This window comes from Ctenopharyngodon idella, chromosome 11 (assembly GCF_019924925.1).
Source record: "Ctenopharyngodon idella isolate HZGC_01 chromosome 11, HZGC01, whole genome shotgun sequence".
Taxonomy (NCBI): Eukaryota; Metazoa; Chordata; class Actinopteri; order Cypriniformes; family Xenocyprididae; genus Ctenopharyngodon; species Ctenopharyngodon idella.
Genome location: NC_067230.1, coordinates 7443637 through 7462886, shown reverse-complemented (window position 1 = coordinate 7462886; position 19250 = coordinate 7443637). Strand labels below are relative to the sequence as shown.

The 19250-nt window shown below is 35.6% G+C and overlaps 1 protein-coding gene across 19 annotated transcripts in view; it reads right to left on the bottom strand.

Annotated features, from left to right (window-relative positions):
* The window catches only part of cadpsa (Ca2+-dependent activator protein for secretion a), a 136670-nt gene that overhangs the window by 49954 nt on the left and 67466 nt on the right, over positions 1–19250 (bottom strand). For all 19 annotated transcript variants that reach the window (XM_051911566.1, XM_051911567.1, XM_051911572.1 and 16 more), the window contains 4 exons: positions 13178–13286; positions 11261–11473; positions 3493–3629; positions 3184–3371 (listed from right to left, as the gene is read on the bottom strand). In XM_051911566.1, coding sequence (XP_051767526.1) covers positions 3184–3371; positions 3493–3629; positions 11261–11473; positions 13178–13286 — 647 coding nt within the window. The remainder of the gene's footprint in view (positions 1–3183; positions 3372–3492; positions 3630–11260; positions 11474–13177; positions 13287–19250) is intronic.

Below are 19250 nucleotides of genomic sequence, written 5' to 3'. Positions count from 1 at the left end.
ACATGTCTATCACATTCTGTTTCCCTGCCTCACCCTCACTTCTCTCTCTCTCTCTCCCTCAGACAGATACACATTCACACATACGGTGGTGTCCAAAAAGTCTGAGACCAGTCTTTCTTCTTAGAAATTCATTCCTAGAAAGTTAATAAACAACAAAACAATTTATAAATTTAATAAAATAATATCTAAAATAATGTAATGCATATTATATATATATATATATGATAAATTAAATTATAATTAACATTTTCTTAAAGGTGCACTGTGTAAATTAATTTTAGGAGGATCTATTGACAGAAATGCAATATAATATGCATAACTATGTTTTCAGTGGTGAATAAAGACCTTACATAATGAAACGTTATGTTTTTATTACCTTAGAATGAGCCAATTCTATCTACATACACCGCGGGTCCCCTTACATGTTAAGTCACCATTTTGTGCCGACATGTGTCTACAGTAGCCCTAAACGGAAAAACTGCTCTACAGATCGCGTCTGCTTGACTGGCTACTCTCTGCTTTCTCAGACGACAACATCTTTGTCCTGTGTTGGCCACCGTAGCTTCTCTATATTGCAATTCACAACCTCACCGCTAGATGCCACAAAATTTACACACTGCACCTTTAAGGATAAAAAAGCTAATGCTGTAAACTATATACAGGGTGCCTTTCTTGCACATTACATGTAAACATATCTATGCAGATTGTCTGTTCTTCGTTTTCTGCGGTTTTTCCTGTTGTGGCGGTTAGCAAACAGCGCTGCATTACCATGCGCGCCCCCTTCTGGCTGTATGCAACAAACCATGACTGTTCAGGACGAAAACATGTACAGTTACACCCCTGATACTGATATATATATATATATTGTAATTAAAAAATAAATTGCAAAAAAAATTGAAAAGTGCAAAAAAGTGGTCTAAAACTAGCGGTCTCAGACTTTTAGAAAGTATATAAAGCTGCTACTTTGGACATTCACAAATAATGAATAAGAATTAAATTACACACAATAGAACAAGTAATCTCACACACAGAAGAAAGAAGAAATAACTTAATTGCCTCCTTCCCTCACTTCCATCCCCCAATTTCATATGTTGAGGGTGGGGCTTAACGCTAATCCACACCCAAAAGAGTGGGCTGCATTTACATTCTCACCTTCTGGGGCCTGTGAGCACCTGCGACTTTTTTCTCCAGACCTCCATGATTTTGTTCTCTTTCTTAGAGGGGGTCAAGGGCTCAGGGGGGGAGGGAAACAGAGAACTAAGTAGCTCGGTCTCTGACACGGGCCATTTTAGTAGCTCATTCACTCTTTGGCTTCATATCCCACACACACACACGCAGACATTGACAAAGGTGCACATTCACAAAGGTTATCAGAAGATGGTGTGAGGATACATGAGAAATAAAAGAAGAAGAGAAATAACATGAATCATGCAAATAATAATAAAAATTACCATGAGATTACAAAAACAGATTCTAACAAAAATTAGACTAAAACAGAAAAGACAAAAACCTTAAGAAATAACAAATTTGAATACTAGATAAGAATACAATGAAAGGATAGGGTGAGAAAAAGAGATGAATGGGGTCAGTAGTTTACTGTTAAGAAATAAGCCACATTCTAAAGAAATCAGACAGGTCAAAAAAGACTTACCATTTAAAATGTCTAAATACAATGTCCAAATACTGTTTTTTACAATTGCTAGGACACATTTCTCAGTGCCTTTTTCAAAACTCTTCACATAGTGATCACAGTAGCAGTCTATGTGGGCTAAACTGTGGATTATTTATCACCGCTTTGGCACAAAATCATTCAATGACTACATCTTTCAAATTACATAAATTCTTTTCTCACTCAGACACAAACACCACCAAAAACTCTATGCATCTACAGGACAATTGTAGCTACTATTTTTCAAAACTGTTAAACTTAAGTTCAAAACTTAGCATAATACAGAAATGAATAAGACAGAAATTTGCTACATTTCTACAGTAATACCGCATTGAAATATATACAGAATCTAAAAATATCTACTGAAGTACTATCAAAGCGATTAGATGTAGCTGAACACTTAAACAGGTGTTGTTTCATTACCATCTATACAAAAGGGGAAAACTTAGGAATAATTTTGTACTGCAATGTAAACATAGACAATGTAAGATATACTGCAGTGAATTATAAGCAGTAGTGAGTGTCATTCTTGTTTTGTGAAGAAATTTTTCTAATATAATGCTGCCTGTTAGTGTTTTTTTAGGTCACTGTTTTTATGAGTGACAAATTTTGTTTGTTGGTGGATGATCTTTGCTAGTTTTATGGAAGAATGATTTTATGGAAGTTGATTTGAGACATGTATGATGTTGTTTTGGTAGTTTTTGTGCATTTTAAATGTGAAATTCACTGCTGTGCACAGAAGAACGTTGGTTAGGAGAACAGTGTGAAGACGAGTTTTGAAAAATTATTGAGTATTGAGAAATGGGTCCTAGCGATTGTTAAAAATAAATAAATAAATATAAAACTGTAAATGCAAAAAAAAGTACTAAATGATAACTAACTAGCTAAATAAATAAATTTCTGTATAATTATTGAATTGTTTATTAAATAATTCACATAATTAAATGTTTAATAAATATTTTTTATTTCTATATATTTCTATATTTTGTAAATGTATTTGTATCTCAAATAAAAATACTTGAAATAAAGCTGAAAAACAAAATAACCACACAATGAAAACTTGTTAGAAGGGTAGTTACAGACTTTGAGGACTCCCGTGAACCAGGTAATGAAGCAACTTGAGCTTCTTGTAAAAGCATTGAAACGACTGTGGGATTCTGGGAGAGAAGCATTATTACCTGTGACCAACCACAAAGCTTTGACGAGAAAGGATGGGGTTTCTATGAAACACTTTGGCAGCCAAAAAAAGAGTTATACTTTACCTCTGTTTCTGCCCATGTGTGGACAGTGGATGTACAGACAGATAAAAGGGCAGGATGGTGAAGAGGGATGGAGTGATTTTAGGAGGAACAGAATAGACAGAACTTCAGGTGAGAGTAGGATGAATGACAGAGAGAGAACATGAGAGATAAATGGTTTGAGAATGAATGTGGTTACAAATGAGAATGAAATGAAGTGGGTGTTAAGAAAGAGACGGAGTGAGAAATATATAAAAAGTGTGAGATTGCTGCTACCTGTTGCCGTGCACGTGAGAGGCGCAGAAGGCAAAGCTGTAGTGGAGTAGTGTGGGGTCGATCATGGAGCCTTTCTCTGCCCTCTCCAGCAGGTCGTTCAGGTAACACAGGTGCCTGTGACACCCCCGCACTCCATACCTGGCGCAGTACTCATCTAATACAAACACCTGGCCTGGACTGAACCAACCCTGAGGCACACAATCAGACACAAAAGGGGGGGTTTAGCAGTGTAAATAGGATAACACATGATACTATAAATAGGACAGCTGTAGCCCTAACAGAATGAAATTGAATTGAAAGCTCAGTTACCAAGCAGGAGTATGAATCGTTGAGTCTGTGGTCCAGTGTCAACCGCTGAACCATCTCAAACAGCGAAGAGTGGTCAAAATTGCAGGGGTTAGCGGAGATGAACTCGTCCATTCCATGTTTCTGTGCTCGGTCTGCATCTGTGTGTATGTGTGCATGTTAACGTATGGAGACAAAAATAGGCTTTACAAAGCATACATATCTCAGTGTCGCAGGAGCACACACCCCTTAGAGAAAGATCTCTAACCTGAGCCAGATGTCGACTTAAAAAGAGTCACTGTCAACTTGTACTACAGTGTAAAGTCAATCCAAGGTGCATTACAAGCAATGCTAAAAGTGCAAAATCAAAATTAAAGAAAATTTGATTTAACTCTAAAAGAACAACAACAACAACATATCACAATTATTTTCATCTTTTGACAGCCATAGGTCTATATATATGCTTGACACTGATCTATGAGTGATTGTAATAAAGAGCTACTTTAAAGCTAAAGTCTGTAAGTTTTGTCTCTGTCGCCATCTCTGTTTAAAAACTGCAATTGCAGTTATTTGCGGAATTATCATCTTTACGTGGGTTGTGCGTGATTATGTGTATTTAGTGTGTGTTAGTGTTACCGGTAGATTTCAATTTCTGTAGCCACTCCGCAGTCCGATGTCTTTTGCTTTTGACTACGGGTGAATCTCCAACTGTCACTGATGATTGTCATTTGGACCTTTCTGGATTACAATCCACCATCAAAATGATAAGTTTAATTATTGCAGCTGCTGTGAGAAAAGGCTATAAATGATCCGCCACCTGCAGCATCCTCACATGCCATATACCCTAGGAGCCGGGACTCCTTCTTTATGTAAACAGATGTGACGTAATAATGCAAAGATGAACGACTGCATGCTCGAATTTCCTATGGAAGACCACCAGTACCGCTCTTAATAGAAACCATTATTACAAGCTTACTGTTGTGAATCGGGCTAAGGTAAGGAGATTTTGAAGAGCCAGGGGTTATGTATTTGCTCAAAAAATGATTTTGGATCATTTTTAACCAAAAAAAGTTATGGACTGCAGCTTTAAATAGATTTTGTTTACTTACATTATTTATATATTTTAAAACAAAAAGTTATATTTAGATCCACATTTCAACACAAAGAAAAAATAATCATTTTAACTCTATAACAACAACAGCAACATGACACTTATTTTCATTCCGTATATAGGGAGGGAACAATGATCTGTTTACAAGTTAATGGACTAATGAGTGATTAAGATCTGCTTTTAAAGCAATTTAAACAGGTTTTGGCTTAGAAAATATAATTTTTTCCCCCTGCATTTTGATGGACACTGATCTTAAACATCAAGTAAAACAAAGAAGGAGAGATTGGTGGATCAACATGACAATCAGGTAATATTGACCCAAACTTTTGACTTGCAGGTCTAAAATTATTTGTAACTAGTAAGAGCAACAGGGCAGAACTGCTGCTTGTTGATTTCAAGCACTGATTATATGTAATATATTTGTAAAATCCATATCTTTCCACATCTATAAGATATCTATACTTCCATTTTATGAGAATGCATATGGAATGCATTATAAGAGCAAGTTATTGAGTTGGCTTAATTAACCTTTTTAATCAATAAATTATCAATTCATCTGCCAAATCTCACTTCTTATAAACAATAAAATTGCATACCAACATCGTGATATTATTGGTTTGTATTTTCTCCATGTATTTTTTTCTTATTTGGCTTGGTAATCCTGCAGGACCTGTCTGAGCCAGTGTTCCTGTCTGGCCCTCCTAAGCAAACAACAACTCTAGGTTCACGCTTTTCCCCTCCCTCCCCATTCATTGCTCTGTCCGCAGGCCTCTGCCCCCCCTCAAGGCAGCCCTAATTAAAGAAACCCAGTGCCTATAAACCCTGGACTGGGAGAGAGCTAGCCGTGGAGCCCCCCTACCCTCACCATCTATTGTCCATTAAAGAGACTAAATAAATTCAACAACACATTTTCGCTTTCCTCTGCAGTCGGTAAGCTTAGGTATTACATCTGGGCCTGCACAAATAAGTAGGGCCGTTTCTTAATCCTGCCACTGGTCAGGGGCTATTCTTATTCTAATACCCCGATTCTGCCAGAGTCTTTAGAGCTACACTGTATGATTGAGCCATTCAACAGACACCTCCTCCAGAGCGTCGCTGGTTTACATGTTAAATCAGGAACGAGACTTAAATTGCTTAGCTGTATAATAGAAGATAAGTTGTATTTTTCCTTGCACAATATACATATATACATAATTGTTTGGCTTAAATTATCTAGTTTATACATAGAAACATTTTGGTAGGCCTTACAATATCTTTCATTAATAACCTTAAATGGATACTAAAAAATTAAAAGGTTACACTTTAAGATATCATTGTTAGTGTAATTATATATTTAAGTGCTGAGTAATATTAATTAACTATATGTACTTACTGTAGGGTTAGGGTTAAGTTTAATGGTTTGGTTTAGGGTTAGTTGCATGTAACTGTGTATAACTTATAGTTATTACTATAGTAACTACATGTAACAAGGGCACTGTAAAATAAAGTGTTATCTATTAAAATTCTGTCATCGTTTGCTCAACCTCATGTCATTCCATACCTGTATGAAATTTCTTTTTTATGTGGAACATGAAAGAATATACTTTGAAGAATTTTGGTAACGAGCAGTTTTGATTCCCAATGATATATACAGTCAAACCAAAATTTATTCAGACACCTTGACCATTTCATTCATTATTACAGTTTATTCACTATAGTTTAAAAATTTTTTTTAATAAAATATGACAAGAACTCAGAGTTAAACTGTGTCAGAAAAAAAAAAATTAATTAACACTTAAGCAAAACATGGTCAGGTCAAAGTGTCTGAATAATTTTTGGTTCCAAATTTTGATCAATTTTACTGGTAGTCCACTGTATGAAGAATTTTTGGGTATAATATGTCACAGTTTACTTTATTTTGCTATCCTCGCTTACATAAATGAACTATAGTGTCCTGCACCCACTAGTAAAAATATATCAAAAATATCGAAAATGTCTGAATAATTTTTGGTTTGACTATATAAAAAAAGATTATCAATATTCTTCAAAATATATTATTTTGTGTTCTGCTGAAAAAAAAAAAAGAAATGCATACAGGTTTGGAACAACATGAAGGTGTTTAAATGATGGCAATTTTAATTTTTTGGTGGGCTATTCCTCTAACAATATATAATATAATGCTTAACAGGTAATTATAGTGAAATTTCATATTTAAATACATAAAATGGAGCACAAAAGTCCGAGATCATACTGAAAATCCATATATATATATAAATCAATACTAATGGTCACCCTTTACGTCTGTCTGTGGGTTTTGCAAATATTTAACCAATGAAGAATTAAAAAGAGCCTGTGACTAAACCTTGTAACTCCATTGGTTCCTCAAACTGTCGGTCAAACCTCATAACTCCGCCTGAAGTGTCACTCTATGATGAAGTGTCACACGCAGTTTGGACCTTCTCTGCTTGTTTGCAATGCAATGGTAAATAAAGAACTGGTTGTTTGAATAAGTACATGATTTTTACAGAAGAAACACTATATAAAGGCTAATGTTTTATGTATTTGAGCAGAGAAGAGTGTCTTAGATTAGCATTTGCTGTCGAATCATAGCCAATACAGTCTTAAAAACCCTATGCATAGCACTTTGTTTTTATAACATGAGATTGACAGAATCTCAAATGACAGAAAAAAACTGAATGCCCACATAGCTACAGCTACAAGAAACATAATTACCCAACGTAATGCGATGCACCTACTGCCTCAGACGTGGCTGTTCTAATGATGGGGTGGGGACTACATTCGCTCATCAAAAACTTTGTAACTTCATTTGAGCTTGATTTTGGTAAAATGTTAATATTATAATGATGTATGCAGGTATATGATCATATATATAATGCCACAGTATCAACTTTGACAGTGTTTAATTATTTACAAAAATACAGTGTTTTTTCCCATTTCCTGAAAAGTGGCAGTTGTGGTCATATGAGGTTTCTGGCTGCCTCTGTCACAATATGAGGTAAATCCAGCCCTACCATCTGTGTTGCGTTTTTGTCTGTCCACGGCATTATAAGATATCCAAACACATAAGTTGAAGCCAAATGATCCTCTGAAATCAGCCACAGGTCAAAAAGGTGACATTGTGTCCTTCTCCTATGTCTTAATATGAGCTTGTCATATCTCTTTGACACTGGAATTGAGGGGAAGGTCTCTGGACAGTAACACACAATGACATTAGTCGGCTCTGTCCGAGCGGGGCACACGAGAAATGACACTGATTGATGGATTCTTTTCATTTATAGATCCTCACTCTTGGAGAGTCCGAAGAGCAGAGCATTTGGGGCTATTTAGCGCTCGTTTTTTTGTTGTTGTTGGTTCTGTGCATGTGCCTGTACAAGCACACACAATGGACGGATTGGGAGTCAGAGATTCTGCCCTGGGCTGACAAGAGCTGAAGGGGCCAACTGACAGGACGGGCACTTCTCTGTGAGTGAGGAATGGACAGAGGGAGAAAAAGAAAAGCAGGGATGGAGAAAGGGGTGACAGCAGAGACATACTTTATTAAGAGGTTTCTAATTTAATCTGCTCCTAAACTTGATTTCCAACAATATGGCCACCCTCATCAGGCCTGCAGACAAGTCCACACGTGAGCCTCTCTCAGAGCCAGACGCTATTTCAGTCCTTATCACACTGGATTAGAAAAGCCTGGACTCTGGCTGACATCCAAAATCAATCACTGTTTTCTTTGTTTTAGAATAATGATGCAGTGAATGAGTTGAAAAATGAAACAAATTATTATTAACAATACCTTTTTATTATTTTTTTTATTATTATTATTATTTCTATTAAATTATTGGGGAGTGAGAGGGGGATGAGTTTGGAACATGTTGCAATCTAACATTAATCAAACCTGTATTGTTGTTGTTGTTGTTGTTGTTGTTAAATGATACACCTTGAGGCTTTCTATGCTGGGTGTAAGACAATGTTAAAATAATAATAATAATAATAATAATAATTAATGAAAACTTGGTCAAAATGATGAAACATATAATATTAAATAATAATAATAATAATAATAGCAATACATGATGGAAGCTTGGTCAAAAATGGTGACAAAAAATACCAAATAATAATAATAATAATAACAATACAGTACTAGTTGATGTATTATTATTATTATTATTATTATTATTATTATTATTATTATTATTGTTGTTGTTGTTGTTGTTGTTGTTGTTGTTCAGTTAGGCTTTCTACACTGGGTGTAAGCCATGGTTATAATAATAATAATAATAATAATAATAATAATTGAAACTTGGTCAGAAGGATGAAACAAGCAATACTAAATCATAAATAAAATAAAATAAAACCAGTGTACCGGTGCATTAATTTGTTATCATTATTATTTTTATTATTATTACTATTAGACCTCTGTAATCTCAAAGTATCACTGATTTTAGGTTGTGTCTCTCACTTCAGTCTCCCCCTACATCTGCCTTTGCAGGTATATGGCTTTAACAAACAGCAGACAAGAGAATGAGTTTTAGCATTTTTCCAGGTGAGGAAAGAAACTGTTAGTCTGAAACTGTTAGTAGTTCTATAGGCAAACAAAACAGAAACACTACTAAGACATGAAAAGGGCCACTATTTGTTAAATGTGTCAGTATATGTGTGTGGTAAAAAGGCTTGTCTATATGTAGCAGTTGTGACAAAAGTTGCATCAGTTTAACTATCATCCAATAACGAAACTCTATAAAAATCATCTGCTGATCAATTCTATATCCCAGCTACATATTTGCCAACTCTCATTTCAATAAAAGTAAATTCTTCAGATCCCAGAATGAATAAATTGCACAAGTCCACTGCTTCAAGGACAACACAAAATCTTTTAGAAAACGGTTGAGAACAAACAGCCAATGTTTCCGATTGCATCCTAATCCCCACATTTAAAACTGCAACCACAACAATTTAATTTGACACTGTCGTAAGGTTAAGAGAAAAAAAACGAAAACACTGGTGGCATGACTTTCTCCAGATGAGAGAAACTGGTGTGAACTAGCAAGTAGTTATTTGGTAACATTCCACTGATAGCTTCCAGAAATAATCAGGGTGAAGATGCACTGTTTTATTCATAGCATGTCACTCTTAACATGGTAATTACCAGCTGCTGAAGGGTGCAGAGCACGCCAGTGGTTTCACAGAATTCATTTAGCGCAATAAATCAACAACTACAATAGAGGAAATCACTGTAATTATATCATTTACCAAATTCTCCAGGAAATCTCTCGGAAATCTTTATTGTTAAATAAAGGCAACTGCTGTGGATTTCATCCAACAATAAACTTACAAGGAACAGATGGATTTGATCTTGCACATGATTTTTAATTTGTGAAACTCTGCTTTGATTTGAGAAGCCGTTGACTCCATGTTGAGGGAAGGCAAATATGCAACTGCTAATCAGAGCAAAACATCCAGAAATAAATTTTCACATGCAGTCTAGTCTTCTAAATAAAAGTGTGTTTGTATTTCAGACCTAAGGAAGTAAAATAGAGGGAGATTTGGTAGAAGAAAACAGGATAAGGAGGGCTAATGTGAGTTTTTGAAGAGGAATAGCGAATAGCACATTGCTTTTGTCAGATAATCCGGAGCGGCTTATCTGATCTGTGCCTGCTACAGGGAAGCACTTACCCTTCAGTCCGGCTACAAGAGAGCAGGGTAAGAGGGAACAAACCAGAGTGACATATAGACTCGCATGGAGCAGACGACAGCAGAGAGAGAGACAGAGAGAGAGAAAGAGGGAGAATATTCCCTATGCACAGGGTACAGTAAGCAAAGCATGAGAGAAGGAGGTTCTGATACACTTATTCATACACACACACAAAAATAATTATCTGAAAAGGGGAGAAAAAGCATGAAATCTTTTTGAAATAAATAGGAAAGATGGAAGGAAGGAAGCAAGAAGGAAAGGAAGACCAAATGTACAAGCGAAAGAGGGTAAACATGCAAAGAAAAGAAAGAGTGAAAGAAAGAAAGAAAGAAAGAAAGAAAGAAAGAAAGAAAGATCAAATGTAATAGCAAAAGAGGGAAAATATGCAAAAGAAAAAGTGCAAAAGAGTGAAAGAAAGAAAGAAAGAAAGAAAGAAAGAAAGTACAAGCGAAAGAGGGCCAATATACAAAGGAAAACTAAAAGAAAAAACAGTATTGAAAACGAAAAAATGCAAAAAGGAAAGCAAACTGCAGTGAAAGAAAAGTGAAAAAGAAAGAGTAAATAAAATAAATAAATAAATAAAAAGAGCAATAAAAAATAAAGATGGTTGATTAAAATGAACCAAAGCAAAGAGTATGTAATGGCGAAATGTATGTGGGATGCAATACAAACGATTTCTGACAGAATCAAGCGGTGCAGATGAAAATTGAGATTTTTCTCCCTTTTTACAACACCAATACAGTAAGTAGTTACTCTGCTCAGGAGGTGTACACTGTTGAGTTTACACTCAAAGGACATTAATGAGCAGTAGAGTGAAACAGTGTGTAAAAACATCAGTAGTGCACTGTTTAGAACGGGAACTTATTTAACCGATACTATAGAAAGATTTCATGCAACAGTGTGACTGCTATAAAGAGTGTCATTATACATGCAGCTCTGGCCCTGTGTGACTGCAGTCAGCACGTGTGGATCCATAGAGTCTGCATATTCATACTTACAGAACTGAGAGATGGGAGCATCAAGCTGTGGTGCTGTCCCTCCTTTGGCGTTGAGTTTCTGCACCTGGGTCGGGGGGATGGGTTTGTGGGACTGGCCAGTGGCACGATACATCGCCTGAACCCACAGGATTCGATCTTGCTCATCATCGCTGGCAAAGATCACAGTGTCTCCCTCCTTCACAGCATTGAAGAACGTCCGACCACCATCCAGACCTGGATTCAACATAGTGTTCATCATTTTATACTTTAAATGGAATGAAATGAATCACTGTGCAAACAGTGACTACAGTGGACATTTCAAGTTATGCAGTACTGTTGCAGAAGTAATAATTTTACAGCATTTATTCATTTTGGCTAAAGTTATATTCTAAATATAATAATACATTTACTGTTTACTGTTTACATAGAACAGGCCAAATTTGAACCTGGGTTTCCAACTTGGGAGCAACACATACAATGCACATAAATATGTGGCATTACTGTTAATGCATTATGCACTAAGATGAACTAACCGTGAATAATAGCATATTTATAAACACACATTAATCAAGATTATATATTTATTCATCAAGATTAATGAACATTAAGATAATTGTATTATATTAATTATAAGTTATCATCAATAATAATAATACATTTTATTAACTAATTTTATTATTAAATGCTGTAATCAAGATGAATAAATATTCGTCAAGATTATAATAATATTAATTATTATTCTTATTATTAAACAAGTTTAATAAATGCTGTATTAATGTTAATGTTTAAAATCTTATTGAAAAATCTTATTAAAATCTGATTGTAAATTGTAATTTTTCTTTTTGTTGGTGTAACCTAATATTAATCATATTAAACAATATTTTACTTGATTTATCATTTTCTATAGATATGGCCACCTGAATCGCACCTCACAAAACATGACTCACAGTGTAATTGGTTTAAATTAACAGATATTGTTCAATATTGATATAATTGTTAGAATTTATGTCATTTTGTGTGACAGTATTTAGGACACAGTGCTTGATTATGCCTAAACGTAATGTTTTATCGTTGTGTAATGTTTTGTGCAACGATACAGAAGGATCTTAACTAATTGATCTTAACTAATTAATTACCTGTGTTTGTTTAACACTAATAAAATGAGTCATCTTTTCCTTGGGAATAAATGTGTATAGATCTTAGAAACGCATGCCACCTGCTGGTCTAACAGGTACTTCTATCCACCTTATTTTGCAATGCAGAAATAAGCTTTAGTATTTTCAGTGAATGTAAAAGACTTCTGATTCATTAGCTGCTATAGGGAAATAACTAGAAGAATAACAAAGTGCAGTAAACAGTAAAACTAGTTGCGCTACAAACAAGTGTGTTTTTGATTATAAGAAATTAAAATAATATGATAAATACCAGTTTACAATATCAAGCAGCATAACGGACTGTTTTTGCACAGCTAAAATAACCGGAAACTTTTCACATTCAAGTTACAAATGGCCGCTCCTGCTCTTACTTTAAAAATATGGTGGATAGAACAGGTAAGGACTATAGACCTTATTCAGAGCAGCAGTAGGAAAGATGTAAAGACGAGGCTGTGAGCCACAGACTTACCATGTTTTCAGTGACATCTGCTATAAAAAGCTGTATAAAGCTCCTTTATCTGTTATACATTTCCACAGCTCATGTTGTCTTGAGTTTTTTGTCTACCGACATTTCTTGGACAGATATTTTTGCAGTGTTTTTTTCAGCAGAACAACCCAAAAACACATTAAATAACAGTACAACCCACTGAAGATATATATATGTACGCCTCAAAGCCTCGCTTTCATTCCTGTTAAAAATCAAAGATGCCGCTGCTGTGAATAAGGTCTATATTCCAGATTTTCTTTTCACTGTGATTGTGACAATCTGATTGGCTGTGGTGACCTGGCTGAGGGTCGGTGTAATCCACAGTGTATCCGTCCAGTTGGAGAAGTTCAACAGGTTCTGCTTTCTTCTCCCTGTAGCTACACATGGCAAAGGTGTACTGGCTCACCTGGGAAGAATTTTGGCATATTAAACATAAATCATTTCGATTGCACTTTATTTTACAGTATGTGCACTTTCAATGTACTTACCACAAAAGTACTAAGTAATGTAACTACTTGGGTTAAGTTAAGGTAACTACAAGGGTTAAGTTAAGGTTTAGGGGTAGGTTCAGGGTTAGTACTTAGTTAATACCCACTTAGTGTCTTTACTACAACAAGTACATAGTTCATGAGAAACAGGACTGTAAAATAAAGTGTTACCATCATTTCAATTATTTTGGATTATAAATGACAATATTATGAACTGAAACAGAATCGTCGGTACAACTTTATATTGTTTATTACTACTATGTACATTTAAATGAACCATAACCATTAATTTCTGTAATTACATTTATAATTACTAGGGGTGCGATGAGACACTTAGCTCACGAGACGAGACACAAGACTGGGTTCACGAGATCGAGACGAGACGAAATTTTTGCACAGTATTTTTAAGAAAAAAATTTTCTTAGTCTTATTATAAGTACAAACAATTGCAACCATAATCAAAGTACTCTCTTAATTTTCAACAGGCAAACAAAGACCAAAACAGAGACCAGAGCTAAGAGGTGGTTACAACTACACAGGAGACAGGCTATTGTATGTAGCCTAATTTGCGCGCATCAGGGAGCTCGCGTTTTACTTTAACTTTGCAATCACACATACTCTGTGTATAGGGAGCAGCAGTGCTGAGCACGCATTCTACAAGATTTATTTATTTATCAGACGCTTAGGCTCTGTTGCGCAACGAATCCTCTGCCATGGTCTTGTCAGTCATCTCGTTGATCAGTGAACTGTGATTCCTGCTGCACTGTGTGCAACTTTGCAGCTTGTGCTGGATGAGCAGAGCAGAAGTTTACAATAGTTTACAATTGAAGTGACAGTTATCCAACTGAATTAAATGTTTTTTTATTTCTATAAAAAAGGCAAAACAACAGTGGAGGCAGTAGCGGTATGCTAATTTCACCCTCACGCTCTGTTGAGACAGCTTTTCACCTCAACAAAAAAATCTCGTCACATTTTAATATCTCAAGATCTCTAAATGGTTTGATCCTGGTTCACAGTCATCATGGAAACAAATAGAAAAAGAGCGCATTTCACCAATTCGTTTGCAAGATTTTTTTATTTTCTGGCTTTTCACTCAGGAAGTGCTCATTATATTATGGTCCTATACTTTCCTACTCTCCCCAAATATTTAAAAAGATAGAAGCCTGTTTTTCATCTAAAACTTTATGGCACACTCATACTCCTATTTGGCACAATTTGAATTTACTTTCTGGTGGACAACCTTTTGAGCAGCCATCCTGGGCTATAAAAGGTATTCTAACGTTAAATGACATAAAAGGAGAGGATTCAATCCTGGATTTTCGAGACTTAATTGAAAGATTTAACATTTCACATTTTAAATTACGTGCCGTGTTAAAGGCCCATAAGGTACCTTGGGGTACAAACCTTCAAACTCACCCAGTGGTGAACTGGATTTGCAATACACCAAGCACAGGAACTGTTTCATATTTTTATTTTTGCTTTTTAAATCTTAATACAGACAAGGTCCCTAAAGCCAGAGCTTGGTTATTGGATCTGAACACTTCTAATAGAATCATCGAATGGGATATAGTGTGGGATAATACATTCCATGCGTCCACAAACCCTAACCACCAATTCATTCATTTTAAAGTTATTCACAGGGCATATTTAACTACGCGTATACAACATATGGGTCTATCACCCCACCCGTATTGTAATTTTTGTGGACCTGGTTGCGAGGACACTTTGATGCATATGCTTTGGGACTGTCCTGACATGCAAAAATTCTGGGATATGGTGCTTGACGTGTTGTACAAGGCTTCTAGGATTCATTTTCCCAAAGATCCTGTTATTTTTTTGTTGAATGACAACTCTCAATTTCCTCTAAGTGAAAAGGTATAGAAATTTTGGCTAGCTGCCATGACTGCTGCAAAGAAGCTACTTGATCAACGTTGGAAGCCACTTCATGACCTTTCTTCTAAGCATTGGCTACATTCTTTACTGGAGATACTATATCTGGAACTGTCATCTGCATGGACTAATCACGCTAAACCTGTATCTTTGTCTAGTTGGAAGAATTGGATATCTACAGTCAAAAAAATTTTAGATACTTAATCTGCAGCTACTGCTTCTGCTGTTATAATTATTGTTACTATTTTATATATTTTTTATTCATTTATTATTATTTGTTTTATTATTATTATTATTTATTTATTTATTAATTTATTTTTAAATTCCATTTTATTTATATATATGTATATATGTCAGTCTATCTTGTTTCTGTCTTGTATTATATTTATCAGTCCAAGTCCTGAGTACAACGGGTTGGGTGAGGGAAGGGGGGAGGATATAGGGGTAATAGTGGTCTAATAAGTTTTCTTTCTACTATTGCAAAATGTTCTGTATGCTTTCTCAAAAATAAAAAAAAAACACTAAATTACAAAAAAAAAAAAAAAATAGGGGCACCCCTAATAATTACACTTCACTTACACCAGTCACACTTTATATTAGGCTTAGGTACAATGTATTTATTGTGTTTATGTTGTATTGAAAAACACTTTACGGGTAAGTTAGTGACAGGTTTGGTGGTATGGTTAGGTTTAAGGGTGGGTTAAGGTGTAAGTGAAGGGTAAACAAAGTAATTATAGATGTAATTACAGAAATTAATTAAACCTGTAAACACATGCAGACATTTTTTTTTTTTTTTTTTAAATAAAAGTACAATGTAAAAACATGTATGTGCACAATAAATGCATTGTATCAAATGAATAACTTAATAATAACTTGATAGTTAAAGACACTTAATATAAAGTGGGACACCTAAACCCACCCTTAAACCAAACCATACCACTAAACCTGTTCCTAACCTTACTCAAATCCCACATCAATAGCAGCAATAAGTGAACACAATAAGTACATTATACTTAAGATTTGTTTTGTTTTTTTAATGCAAGTACATAGTAGTTATAAAGTGTGACGGAAACATCTACTGCAGGCTAGTGATAGGGTTCAAACGGAGGGTGGCATCTCAGAGGGAGGCTGTCTTGGTCACTGACGGGGTGGAGTTGGACTTAGGTTTTGTCCTGCCAATCAAACAGGACTGACAGAAGAGTGTGGGATGACACACTGTCACTCTGGATGTGAATCGTGCAGTTAGGTGCCAGTCATACACACGCTCTCACACGTTCTACACACACAGACGCGCTTCTGTCAAGACGTTCTCCGGCCCCATCCACAGCATTACACCAATCCAGCGCCTCCATCACCTCTGCTGAAAGTGGCAGCCCTCTCTCACTCCGACTCTGAGTGACATGATAAATTCAATGTCATGTGTGTGACGGGCACTTGGGCTGGCTTCGGGGCCCTAATCTGGCTTGGTGGCACCCAGGTGCCTTCGGGACGCCACTGGGGCACACGCCCGCTCGCACATATACACACACACAATCTCCCATCAATCCACTGAAGTTCGGGCCTGTCAGAAGCCGGAGCGGTCGCTGGTGGGGCCATTGACCCGCTGTCAAACCGACAGTTAAAGGATTTTAAATGACTTTGCTTTCTGATTACCCCTGCATGCTTTTGCTCTTTTAAATAACCTTGTTATTGTCGATGCTCTGCAAACTGCATTGTGGATGTAGAGAGCAGGAGAAAAACGCTAGTGCGAATCGATCGCTAGATGCAACAGTGGAAATATAAAGCCGGATTCCCCCGCCACACACACAACCCGAGCCCCTCCGGGTCACTCGAACACATTACCATATTCAGATGCGTAAAGCTGCATGCCTGAGCCAGAGAATCAGAGACGAGATGAGGGGAAAGAGGAAGAGAGCACAGAGCGTCTGCCCGCTGTTTTGTCACATCGCCTACCAACCGTAAAATAATTAGACTTCAGTTTGAATCATAATGCTGGCCTTATGCTGTCAACTTACTGAGAGGGCAACATGAGCACTCAGAAAGGCACAAAGAAAGACAATTTGGTGGATATAAAAGATTTATATGACTATAAATGCTCTGCGAAGGAAAGGAGGTGGTTGATAAAGCATTTCTTTATTTATATGGAGTTAAGCAACACTGAGGGCACGGCGGAGCCACGGGGAACTCTGTCACCACCTTTTTGTGACACCTTGTTTCAAAGCCAGCCTGTGTCAAACAGAAGCCCTAAATGGTCTACATGGTGTGGTAATTATTTATGAATAATGTAACAGTGAACTCACACCCACCCTGTAACACAAACCCCACATTAAATGCAGGGCCATTTAGATAGAATCTGTCAATCAAACGCTGGTCACTTAACATAGATAGGACTTGAGGCATAACATTTTTTTTCTTTTTTTTTTTTTTGGGTTAATATACATATAGTACTGTGCAAAAGTCTTAGGCCACCATTAGATTAGTTGTTTTAGCAATGGTATAATGACCATATATAATTATTTCTCAGTCTCTTTATAAGAATATAACCAGAAAACACAGGAAACTGGTATGCAGAATTAAAAAGCAGAAAAAATCAGGGGGAAAATGACTTCTATAGGCTAAAGTGGCAAGTATTTGGTTACCTCCCCTTACACTTGAGCAATAGCAGGAACCTGACTCTCTTAAACCTAAATAGAATAGAAAAAGGACTGGAAGGCCAAGAAAACTTTCAAAATCTGATGACAAGTTATTCTCAGATATTCTTCTTTGAGAAATTGCAAAAAGTCCAGGAGGTCACACTAAATACTGATTTTTGCTTAACGAAGCCATTTTATTCAATTATATATATATAAATATATATATATATATATATATATATATATATATATATATTTATATATATACATACACACTGTATATACTGTGTATATATACATTTAATGTTTTAAAGAAATTAATAATTTTATTCAGCAAGGATACATTAAATTGAACAAAAGCTTGAACAAAACTTTTATTTTGTTACAAAAGATACTATTTCAAATAAAAATGCTGTTCTCTAAACTTTCTATTTGTCAAAGAATACTGAGAATTTTTTTTTTTTTTTTTTTTTTAATTATTGATAATAATAAGAAATTTAATGACCATGATCTAACCCTTAGAAATGACTGCTGGTAAAACCTAATGTAATTAGTTTGATTTATTCAGGTTAAATAATCTTTTTTAATTAATTAATTAATTAATTAATTAATTAATTTTTTTTGGGGGGGGGGGGGGTATGCTTACTACATGATGCACCTTTTTATGTTGACAAAATATATTTTACAGTGTAGCAAATTGCTTTGGAAAATATCTAGGTCTTGGTTTATATTGGATGTTAATTGGTTTATAAGAGTTTTAAGTACACTTTGTGTTTTTCAGGTGAAAAAAAATTTCAAAAGTGGAAGAATTTCAAAAATATACCGAATCTGTATTGTGTATGTGGCATAAACATTTTATTTATCTCTAAAATCTAAATAAAACATGCAAGATAGCACATATTCTGGAGTTACGTGTGTGTTTATGTTGACATTCACATTTACAAGACGAGGAGTAGACAGATGGATGTGTTGACGTTTGTGTGAATACTTGCACAGGATTTAACACAAGAACAACAGAAAAAAAAAACAACCAAAAAAGCAGAAAGGAAACAAACAAATAAAAAAGTGTGAAAACAAACAAACAAACAAACAAACCAAAAAAAAGGAAACAAAACACAGACACAAAAAGCGCATTCTGGCATATTTTCTTACCCACCCTGACATTCGAAAACACAAACAGGGCATCGTGTTATGTTTTTCGCTTGCATGCACACAAGCACACAGACACACATGCACGCAAACACTAAGGTAAATAAATAATGTCAGTGTATTGACTGTTGTTTGTCACTTGCTGTAGCCGTAGCTGCGAGCGACTGGTGGGTGTGTGATGTGGGCTCTTTTAGCTGCGAGTGCTGGTCC